General features: G+C 36.5%; 1 protein-coding gene across 1 annotated transcript; it reads right to left on the bottom strand.

Annotated features, from left to right (window-relative positions):
* Positions 1-2,268: 2,268 nt before the first annotated feature.
* Positions 2,269-9,692, bottom strand: PJVK (pejvakin). Its single transcript, XM_046019752.1, has 6 exons — positions 9,482-9,692; positions 7,999-8,194; positions 6,912-7,053; positions 5,086-5,203; positions 2,972-3,070; positions 2,269-2,746 (listed from the first exon to the last, which is right to left on the bottom strand). The coding sequence occupies exons 1-6, from the start codon at positions 9,690-9,692 to the stop codon at positions 2,454-2,456; spliced, it is 1,059 nt and encodes a 352-aa protein (XP_045875708.1). The 3' UTR covers positions 2,269-2,453.
* Between the last annotated feature and the right edge of the window lie 2,004 nt (positions 9,693-11,696).

Raw genomic sequence — 11,696 nt, 5'->3', positions numbered from 1 at the left:
TTTTCCCCCTTCAGGAGGTGGTAGGACACCTATGTCAAAATCTACAAGTTCTTCCCAGCTCTAACCTTAACAACATGTATAAATGTTAAATATCCAATTTTTAACATTTTAACTATAAAAGTGTTCCATATATTGAAAATACTCAATAGGACCCAGGAATTAACATTTCATTTGTGTATACATTTTGCAGCATTACATGTAGAAGCATATAAAAATCACAGAACTAAACAAATATTCCTTTTGTATGCATATAAGAAAGTATTAGTTATATGCTTCTGTCCCACAGAGAGCCTTAAATACAGTTTCTGTACTTTTTGGTGCAAACTCTGGCCTTTGGTCATTACTCCAATGGGGAATGCTTAAAGACAATTGATCAGACCAAAGGCTTTGTGCCTCTTACATAGCAGACATAATAAAATCTGCTCTGAGTCTGTACTCCTTCAGACATCATTATAAATGTGCTACCTCCTCTTCCTTCTTGTGGCCTTTACATCTATCATCCCTAACTTTTTGTCTTGATTGTTTTAAATTAATGCCATGGTATGCCTTAATTTCCGGTTCCCTTTCTCTATGTACCTCCATCCTATGGCACTTCATTTTACGATGTCCTTGTTCTTGATCATGACGGAGCCTTACAAACTGGTACCCCATCAAATTTTTGAAAATGTGTAGAATTTATTTTACACGTGAGGATATCAAATGAGGATACAAACGGGGTTATACACTTCAGTGGCAGTTTTGCGTCATGGTCAAATCATGACATCCAACTTGTTGAGAATAGGAGGTAAGAGATGCTGTAGATCACACTGGTGTCAAAGAAAGTGCGTGTTATTTATTGGACCATGGAAGGTTTTGCCCATTGCGTATGGAGAAAAGTATGTCAGGCATTAAATAGCTCTGCTCCAAACAAGTGCGTTCAAACCAAAGCTTTTTCCATTTTCCATTTTCCAAACCATTGTTCAGTGTTCGTCTTTAACCTCTTTAACTACACTGCCCCAAATTCTATTATCTAAAAGTTCAGGGGTAACGCAAAACCCACCAGATTGACAGATATCCGTGTATGCATAGCACGGAGTTTGACACTTCATAAAACCAACACCTTGGGTTTTGGTTTCCTTTCCTCCCTAGAGTGCGTTGTGCCTGTACCCAGTTTTGTAACTCCTCCTCACTTGCTCAACTGCCAGTTCTTGTTCCTTGACTTCCCTCAGGAAAACCTGCTCCGTTGGAACAAAGTTGGTGACTCAATATTATGTTTTGGTTTGGAAACTGCCCCTGTTCTCTCTATATAAAAAAAAGTCACTAGAGCATTTTGCAATCAGTATACTATTTGCATTTGAGTTATATATTCGGCTCAAACCACCAACACAGTGGAAGAAGAAATGGAAATCATTCCATAATGAAGAAAACTTCATAATTCTGTCCTTTCTGTCCCATTCTTTTCCAAATGCTTTTAAACTTATGTTTTTAAAATTATAGATGAAGTAAAATGGAGGTTGATTCTAAAACTCTGGTCACATTTAAGTAAGTAAAATTTTAATCATCCTACATACATAATCAGGTATTTTATAGTTACACAATTGCTTTACGCTTTCACATCGTATATCTCATAGTGAATGCTGTTGCTACATTTTGAGTTCTAGAATTTTCATTACTTTTGTAATTATTATAATAAGGGTATATAATAAATTAATAATTTAGGTTGTGTATGAAAAATCTCAGATGTCTTATAGAGTGGATGAAAAAGATCTCTCAGAATTGAATATGTTAAATATTTTAAACATTTTCAAAGGAGAAAGATAAAGGTGTCCTAGTGGTCTTAACTTAAAAAAAACTCACAGTAGTGAGTTTTTATAAGGAGAAAACCAGTGAGCCTGTGCACATTTCACAATAGCACACTGCTCTCAGTCACCCTGTGAACTGTGTCCATAAAACCCCACCCAGAGCTCAATGTGCTTTTCATTTGATACCACAATTAAACATTTAGGATTACATTAAATTATTAACACATTTTTCTCATTTTACCAGGCCTAAGGCAATGGTTAAAGCATCATAAAATCACCACTTCTAACCTCTTGTCATTCTTAAGTGTTGAATTAAAAGTCAACTAAAGATAAAATCAATATTTAGAAAAATCACTACGTAAAGTTATCTAAAATGATAGCCGAATCCCAAATATAAATCTAAAGTAACTGGTAGATTTCAGGAAGGAACATCTATATTTTGAATTTTATATTAAACCTTTTTTACACGAACAATATTAATCTTTATGACAATTTGTAGGCCAAATACTATTATGATCTCCATGTTTATAGAGGAAGAAAATGATACCCAGACAGGTTAATTTCTCTTTCCTCTCCCTCTTTAATTTGCCACAATTCATCAAAGCATACCCAGATGATTTTGGAAAGGTATGTGGCACAGTTGCGCTTAAAACACTACATTCACTTTCCATTTTATTTCATCCTCTTGTGCCAAACATCAAAACAAGGAACTGCATGAAGTCTCACATACTTCTGCCCATCGACAGAGCACTGAAAGCACCCATAAACCGTCTCCCTTTTAAAGTTCCCCATCCCACAGAGTATGCAAGGTCCTTTTGGAATGTTGTGATTAAGCAAGTTAACTCGGATATGGGTCCCTTCTTTGAGAGAAATATCAGTCATGCTGAGAGGTTTGTCATAGTAGTCAGAGAAAAGATCATCTAAGTAAAGCTGGGAACGAGAAATGGCATCCATCACTCTTCTATCTGAAAGCACAAAAGCAAAGAAATGTGTTAGAAGTCACATTAGAAATATATAACCAAACCCCATTTATAAATACGTGAATCTGAACCATCTGTCATGAATTGATTTGACTTTTAGATTTAAAATCCTCCTTAGGAGTACTTACAGACAAGGAGTACTGATTGGACAAACTCAAGTTTTAATCCAAGAGGAAGACAGACATTTGAAATACTCTTTAACGGACTTACTTCTCTCAAATAGTATATTCCTCAGTCTGTAGAGCAGCGCGAATGTTGCTGTTTCTTCCCTCTCAAATCCTCCTTTTGACACTGAAGTGACACAAAGGTCTATAAAAAAACATTTTAGAAGATGCTATGACTTGAACAACTCAAATTTCATTGGGAGTTTTAGCTGTGGCTGATGAACACTGGTACATGGCATTCACTGTACTTTTTAAATTAAATTTTATGTATTTTTGGAAAAGTTAATATTTACATGGCACAAAATCCAGACTACAAAAGGAGGATATGGTAACAAGTCTCCAGTATACCCTAGACCCCAGCCTCAGTTTTCCACCCACAAGTAAACACTGTTAAGTTTCGAGTATACTTCCAGAAATACTCAATATATTTTATAAGCATAAAAGAATATATGTGTGTGTGTGTGTGTGTGTGTGTGTGTAGGCTCATACACACATAAAAGAATATATGTGTGCATGTGTGTGTGTGTGTATTAGGCTCAAAAAGTTATATACTACGCACACTTCTTTAAAATATCTCTTGGAGAAAGACAACTATCATATGATCTCCCTGATATAAGGAAGGGGAGATACAATGTGTGGGGTTTGAGGGGTAGGAAAGGAATAAATAGAACAAGATGGGATCGGGAGGGAGACAAACCATAGGAGACTCTTAATGTCACAAAACAAACTGGGGGGCGGGGGGAGGGAGAGGGTGGTTGGGTTATGGACATTGGGGAAGGTATGTGCTATGGTGAGTGCTGTGAAAAGTGTGTAAACCTGGCGATTCACAGACCTGTACCCTGGGGCTAATAATACATTATATGTTTATTTAAAAAATTTAAAAATTTTTAAAAAATAAAATAAAATGTCTCTTAGATATTCTTCCATGTCAGGGCCCATCTCTCATTCTTCTTAATGGCTTCATAATATTCCATAGTCACGGATGCACCATTATTGAACTAGTAACTGATAATAGATCTTAAGATTATTTCCAGTCTTTCGTTATTACGAACTGAATATCCTTATACCCATCTCAATTCCCATATGTGTTAAGTATATCTGTAGGATAAATTCCCAAAAGTGTATGCACATTTTAAATTTCGATGCCTGTGTCAGTTCTATCAGTTTGTACTCCTAATAATCAATATAACTGTAAAAACCTACAACTGAAATGTCCCAAATAGACTGTAATTAGCATGTTTTGTCATGTTTCTGGACCTCCCATTCTCACCTCCCACAAAACTACAGAAACAGAAACAGGTCTAAAAATGTCTATGAATTTCAATGGCTAGGGGCTCCCGTGCCCATCCTTTGAGGCACTGGCCTCTTAAAGACCGGTAAAATGTCAAAGTCTACAGTGAGCTGCACTATTATATAAGGTATACAAGGTATTCTGTAGGGTAAATAAAGACAATTTTAGGGTAAGCATTTATACTGTCAAAGTTACCTTTTAGGGAGTGTTGGGGGGAAACTGGGCCCATGAGAGGTAAAACTGAAAAGAATTTGTCTTCGGGTATCTTAGTTTGGGCACCCAGACACTGACAGGCATCTTAACTACCTACCCACTCCTCTATTTGCCATCTTCAAATATGACCTATTAGAAGATTATCATCTCCTCGTGTAAGTCAAGAAAAACTTTGTCAGTGGATTGCATGGGAGCTCTTATCTATAATCGCAAGTGGGGTGGTAGGGAGTCTGTAGCATTCCCCAAGAAGCAGAAAAGAGGGAGTGGGTAAGTAGGACCAGAGGCTCTTTCCCAGCTACTTTACCCAAGCATAAGATTGACAGTGCCAAGAGTATCATTCTTCCAGAATTACATAAAGAGGGTTTGTATGTGTTTGCTTCCCATTAAATTCTTCTTTAAAAAAAAAAAAAAAGATTTTATTTATTTGACAGACAGAGATCACAGGTAGGCAGAGAGGCAGCCAGAGAGGAGGAAGGGAAGCAGGCTCCCTGCTGAGCAGGGAGCCCGATGCGGTGCGGGGCTCCATCCCAGGACCCTGGAATCATGATCTGAGCTGAAGGCAGAGGCTTTAACCCACTGAGCCATCCAGGCGCCCTCCATTAAATTCTTCTTAAAAGTATAATCATTTCAGTGTTTCATGCAAATCATTCACTTACCAAAGGCACCATCCAAGTAAATGAAGAGTTCAAAAACACTGAAAGCTATGGTTGTATGCGCTGGAAAAACAATAGCTTTGTCCCTTCCCTTGGGATTCTGTTCATCCATAAAATGAAACTATAGTAAATAAGTAAATAACATTATTAAGGGGCATAAAATATAAGGAGAACTTTTTGGAGAAACAAAACATTTCATATAATCTTACTATTAAGACAAAAAAAACAATCTTACTATTATTTAAAAAAAATTATCCCATTGAATTTAACTGTCTATACCAGAAGTCCAAATGGTCCAATGGGGGTCTCACAATAGAATACCACTCACCAGTTTCTCACTAACATTGGTCCTAGGGCCAATGATTAGTGCTGCTGCAACAGTCATGCTGACATAGACACCTTTTCCTTTCAACCACAAACCAACTGTTTAAGAGCTACAGTTGTTTTTAGCCTACTCTGTCAATTGTTCCAAAGCTCCTAGAGTTTTCAGCAGCTTTCCAAAGCAATCATCAATTTATTTACCAAAACAAACTAAACAACTAATAATTATTAATTTAATTAATAAATTATTAATTATTAATTTATTAATTTATAAATTAATAAATTATTTATTTATTAAATAATTTATTAATTTATAAATTAATAAATTATTTATTTATTAAATAAATTATTTTTATTTTTATTATTATTATAATATATTATATAATATAATATATATTATATATATAATATTATTATATATATTTATATTTATAATATATATAATATATAATATATAATAATTATATATATAATATATATAATATAATATATATAATATAATATAATTATAATATATAATATGTAATTATAATTATTATTAAATAAATTAATAAATAAATTAATAAATTATTAATTTAATTAATAAATTAAACAACTAAATAAATGTTTTAATTTGTGCCCCCAGAATGATCCAATGTTAAACAACTCAGTGGACAGCTAAATGTAGCCACTGAACAGAAATTTAATTTGCAAAGATTCAAAAGGTTTTTCATTGGACTCTCTAACAAATGATTTTAATAAGACGAATCGAGTCATTATTATGTGTCATTACTATGTGAATGACAAAGACAAATAATACTACGCTGAGAACTAAACACAAATAACTCCCAGGATTTTTTTTGTCTTTGTTTTTGTTTTAGGTATTTAACACTGAATGAAGCATGTTTGGCCATTTACAATATTATTTTAGAAAAGTTAAAATAATATAAAATCAACTTTTAAAAAATTCAATATAAAGTACTTCATTTAAAAATAAAATCAAGAATTCAACATAAGCATTCAAACTTTATTCTTTTTTTTTTTAAAGATTTTATTTTATTTATTTGACAGAGAGAGAGATCACAAGTAGGCAGAGAGGCAGGCAGAGAGAGAGGAGGAAGCAGGCTCCCTGCAGAGCAGAGAGCCTGACGCAGGGCTCGATCCCAGGACCCTGAGATCATGACCTGAGCCAAAGGCAGCAGCTTAATCCACTGAGCCACCCAGGCGCCCCTCAAACTTTATTCTTAAAACATCATTTAAATAGTCATAGAAGAACTCCAGTATGCATTATTTCATAAGGATTATTGTTTTGTTTGCATTATGTTACACATTCAGAATTGACGTTTTCTTGGATTTTTAAAAAATTCTAAAAATCATTACTGTGCAAAATCCTATGTACACTTGTGTACACTTGTAGTTCTTTAATCTCAACATTTGACAAAACACACACATCTCATTAGAAATTGAGTACTTTTTAAAAATTCCCATTGCACATTTTCAGTAAGAGAAACCTAATGAGTGTGGTTTACCCGCATGGCTTCCCCGCGAATTCCAGCATGCACAGACAGTGAGCACTGTCGTGTGGTTCGAATGCTTTCCATGACCACACACAATACTGCCTTCCTGCTGTTCCTTGTCTGACGTATCAAACTGTGGTCAAAGTTAATTTTTCTAGAATAAAGAATAGAGATATTCACAAGAATGTCACATTCTAATTACATATAATCGAGTACATTTCTTGCTGTCATGTGTTACTCATTCATGGTCCACCTTAACTAAAAACAAATCAAGGCAGGTCTAATACAAATCAGAAAATATGCTCCATAGCCACTAGTAATGTGCCTCTCCCTTCTCTTTTCTTAAAACATGCTCATTATAGGAGTCTGTTGGAAGAGATTCCCTTAGTATATCTGTTGCAATCAGATTAGTGTATTCTTTTTTTTTAAGACTTGTTTTTATTTGAGAGAGAGAGAGCACAAGCAGAGGGAGAAGGGGAGAGAGAGAGAGAGAGAATACTCAGGGAGACTCCCTACCGAGCACAGAGCCAGACACAGGGCTCAATCCCAGGACCCTGAGATCATGACCTGAGTTGAAATCAAGAGTTGGCCACCGGGGCGCCTGGGTGGCTCAGTGGGTTAAAGTCTCTGCTTTCGGTTCAGGTCATGATCCCAGGGTCCTGGGATAGAGCCCCGCATCCGGCTCTCTGCTCAGCGGGGAGCCTGCTTCCTCCTCTCTCTCTCTCTGCCTGCTTCTCTGCCTACTTGTGATCTCCCTCTGTTAAATAAATAAATAAAATCTTAAAAAAAAAAAAAAGAGTTGGCCACTTAACTCACTGAGCTGCCCTGGTTAATCTAATAATTTAGCACCTGTGTATAGGACCAAAGCAATTTTGTGGAACAATTAAAAAAACTGTTTAAACCAAGTGATTTTGGATATTTACCCTTATCTAAAGTCTGGATAAATTGCTAATTTGTAGTATTTCAAGCAAATAAAGCAAATAAATTACATTAGGCAATATACATAACCTGAATGTTTTCAGCATTGTTTATAACGAAGTTTATACAATTAAAATACTTAATGGAAACACTGAAGCATATTAAGTCTTATTCTACTGACCGTGTAGTAATTTCCTTGAGTAATGTTGACACTTCCACTTCATGTTTGGTCACCACACCAAACGAAGCTTTTACTGCCACAGAATCTGATCCAGTGACGTTAATCCCAACGTCATTCACAATATGGTTGCCTCGCCTTCCATAAAGTGAAACATCTGATTCATCTTCATAATTCAGTAACTGATAAGATGAAATACCTTTATGAAAAGGAAATCAATATTTTTAAATGTCTTGACTTCATCTAATATAGACTATTTATAGTAATGCATTAATTTACTATTTAAGACTCCATTACATAAATGTTGAGAAAGGTGATGTTTCACACTGAGATTTAAAGTAGCAACTCATTTAAATGAAAAAATATACATGTTTACATACATTATGACCTTATGGTTAAAACATGTAAACATGATTTTTTGAAGATTTTATTTATTTGACACAGAGAGAGAGAGTGCACAAGCAGGGGGAGCAGCAGGCCGAGGCAGAGGGAGAAGCAGTCTCTCCGCTGAGCAGGGAGCCTGATGTGGGGCTTGATCCCAGGACCCTGGGATCATGACATGAGCCCAAGGCAGACATTTAACCGACCAAGTCACCCAATTGCCCCAAAACAGGTAAATATCTTAAATCGTGTAAAATATCAGTCCTGCTAGAGAATGAACTCTTTTTTTAAAATTTTTTTCATTTGAGTGAAGTTAACACACAATGTTACATGAGTTTCAGATATACAACATAATGATTCGAAAAATTTATGCGTTATGCCATACTTACCACAAATGTGGCTACCATCTGTTGCCATATAATACTATTAAAATATTACTAACTAAAAAAATTTTTAATTAAAAAATGAAATAGCAACTCAATTAATTTAGCAACAACAACAAAAAAAATAGAGTACTTGAAAGAGAACTCAATTTCTTTGTTCCACCAAAAGAACTCTGTAAGCTGTAAGATCCACTGAGTGGTTGAAAGAAAAATAAGTGTTTATAACTAATTTGTCAAAATGTCAATTTATTTTCTAATCTAGCCTGTAAAATACAATTCAGTTGACCAGTTGCAATAACTGAGTCATAAGAAATAAATATAAGTTACTTTCATCTCATTTGGCCCTGTGAGATAGGTAAAACTAAGTAATATCCCACTTTATAGATGAAGAAATATATTATTTTGTCATATTCTAAATTGATTCAGTTTAAACAGTCTATAAAATACTTGAAAGAAAATTACACAATAAATAATTTCACAAAATAGGTTGGAAAATTATTCAACCAATAAGGTTTGATACTACACAAAAATTATTCAACCAATGAGATTTAATACTACACAAATTTAGATATGATTAATCTTAATCCTAATACTACTATCTTAAGAAAAGTTGCTTTTATCAATGTGCAAATATTACAAATATTATTATATACAACTGATGTTCAGAATGTCATTAATACAGCTGAATGAGTAGTCACTCCCAAACAGATATTTAAACTTACCAGCTGAAATTTCTCTGTCTCCTAGAAGAATATCTTTCAGTGTAAAAGGTGTTGAGGTAAATTTATACCTAGGAAAGAGAAAGCATCGCTTCTTTTTTACCACCAGACTTAGAGGTTGGTATTTGTCAGCCTCACTGAGGCTTGGTACAGGAACTAATCTCCCTTCATCTCCAACTTGCTTGACAAAGCTCTTGGTAGCCGCAGCAAACATATTATTATGGTATCAAAACGTCCTCAACTGTAACCCTCCGATAACAATCCATACTTTCAAAGAAAGCCAGGCACACACCTCAGACTTGCTTGATTTTAAAAATAATTGAACACATTAAAAATACAAAACATGGTTTCACCAAGTAGCTTACCAGTGTACAATTCACAACATTGCCTCTCTTGGTGTGCTCACGTAATGAATTATAGATCAACAGTGTTAAATGATATACTGCGAGCAAGTCAGTTGGAATTGCAGTCGATAAGCTTATGCAGAAAACTACTAATTTTAAAATACTACCAGTGTCCTTAATGAGGGTTGCTGTTGATGGTAGTATGCCAGTTTTGAGGAAACGTATAGCTCTATGGGAACAAGGCAATTTAGGCACTAACATAAGCCCTGGATACCATCTACAGTGGACCTAGTCCAAAGGGAATTCCTTCACAACAACATCATGCCAATTGTGGCAACATTAAAGTGCTATTTTGAATCCTTATAGTATACAGTTCATTCATTTCCCTTCTTATATGCTACAAAACCAAGTGATTAATACAAAATATAAATTCACAGAATATAGAGAAGCAACTGCACACCAATTTTTATGAAAAAACATAAAAGGCATATTGCATATATAAATGCAGAAATAACTATGTAATACTAACATATAAATAACTATAAACTGTGACTTAGGGGCTTCTTACTCTGTAGCTGGCACATAGACAACTCTTTGAAATAGTGCTGCATTTATTTTGTTTCAGCATTATTACCTCAGTTACTCTACATTTAAAGAGAGTCATCTCAAGTTTGGCCTTGTTTTTAAGATATCAGGGCAAAAAATAAATGTTTAGAAACAAAGCTGGGTGCTTGAAATATTGTATTGCCATAGTTATATGGATGTTCAAATATATTGAAAAAGTGGCTATGTGCACTTACAGTAAAATATTCATTAAAATATAATAGGTAGTAATCACGATACACACATATACGGAAGGGATAGTGGGAGGAAGACAGAATAGGCCTAATTCAAGCCCCAAATAATATAAATCAATTTGATTAGATTCAGGATTCAGCTGTTTTCATTTGCTTGCAAGTACCGGAGACTCTCATGTAACCAAAACCAAAACAAAACAAAAAAAACCAAAACCAAAAATCACTAAAAGTTTTTAATAATGTCCCTTTGTGTGAACAGCACTGTGCAATCTTCCACAACGCAGAGAAAGCACAGGGAGTCATTTCTGCAAGTGGCTAGCAATCCCCGAGGCGACCCATCTACCGTCGCTATCTGATCCCCACCTAAGGTGGTGCATCCCAGGCAAACGCAATTATGACTAACAACACAGGTGTAGAGAAACAGCATTTTATTGGAGCCTGCAGAAAAGCCTTCGTTCACACCTAACGGGCATTGCCTGCCCAGCATTCCAGCCGCGACGAAAGCCTAGAGACAATGGAAACCACCCGGCGGGAGAGGAGTTGGGCGTGGGGTTGGGGGGGGGATCCCCGGACATCCTTGCGAGCTCCTCAAGGCAGGGCTCAGACCAGCAGAGCCCACTGCAGCCCTCCAGGGCGGATATACCGCGAGTCCCAAGCTTCGGGGCCAGGTCCAGGGGCTTTCCGTAGCAATTTTGCATTTAGAATCCTGAAATCTTTCTCTTAAAGTGACACAACCTCCTTCAGCCCCACCACCGAAAACGAAGCGGAGCCTCAGGCCTCGCACACCATGAGGCTGGCCTCGGAACAACGCCTCTCCCGGACGGAAACCGCCTCCATTTATGGACACAGAACTTGCGGCCACACCTAGTTGGTGGTAGGCGCGTAAGCGCCTGGAATCCGCGGGAGCCCCAGGAGCCGGGACGGGGGAAAGGGGCGGAGTCTAGATGGGAGGGGGCGGGGCCGGGCGCCCAGGAGACTGGCGAGCTGGTAGGCGGGGCCCAGCTTGGAGTCTGCCAGCAGCCCGAGCAGCGAGGGGGCGTGGCCGGCACTGCTGCACCCAAACTCCGCCCCCGCCCG

This window comes from Meles meles, chromosome 9 (assembly GCF_922984935.1).
Source record: "Meles meles chromosome 9, mMelMel3.1 paternal haplotype, whole genome shotgun sequence".
Taxonomy (NCBI): Eukaryota; Metazoa; Chordata; class Mammalia; order Carnivora; family Mustelidae; genus Meles; species Meles meles.
The sequence above is the reverse complement of the archived record's forward strand: the minus strand, read 5'-3'. Positions and strand labels throughout refer to the sequence as shown.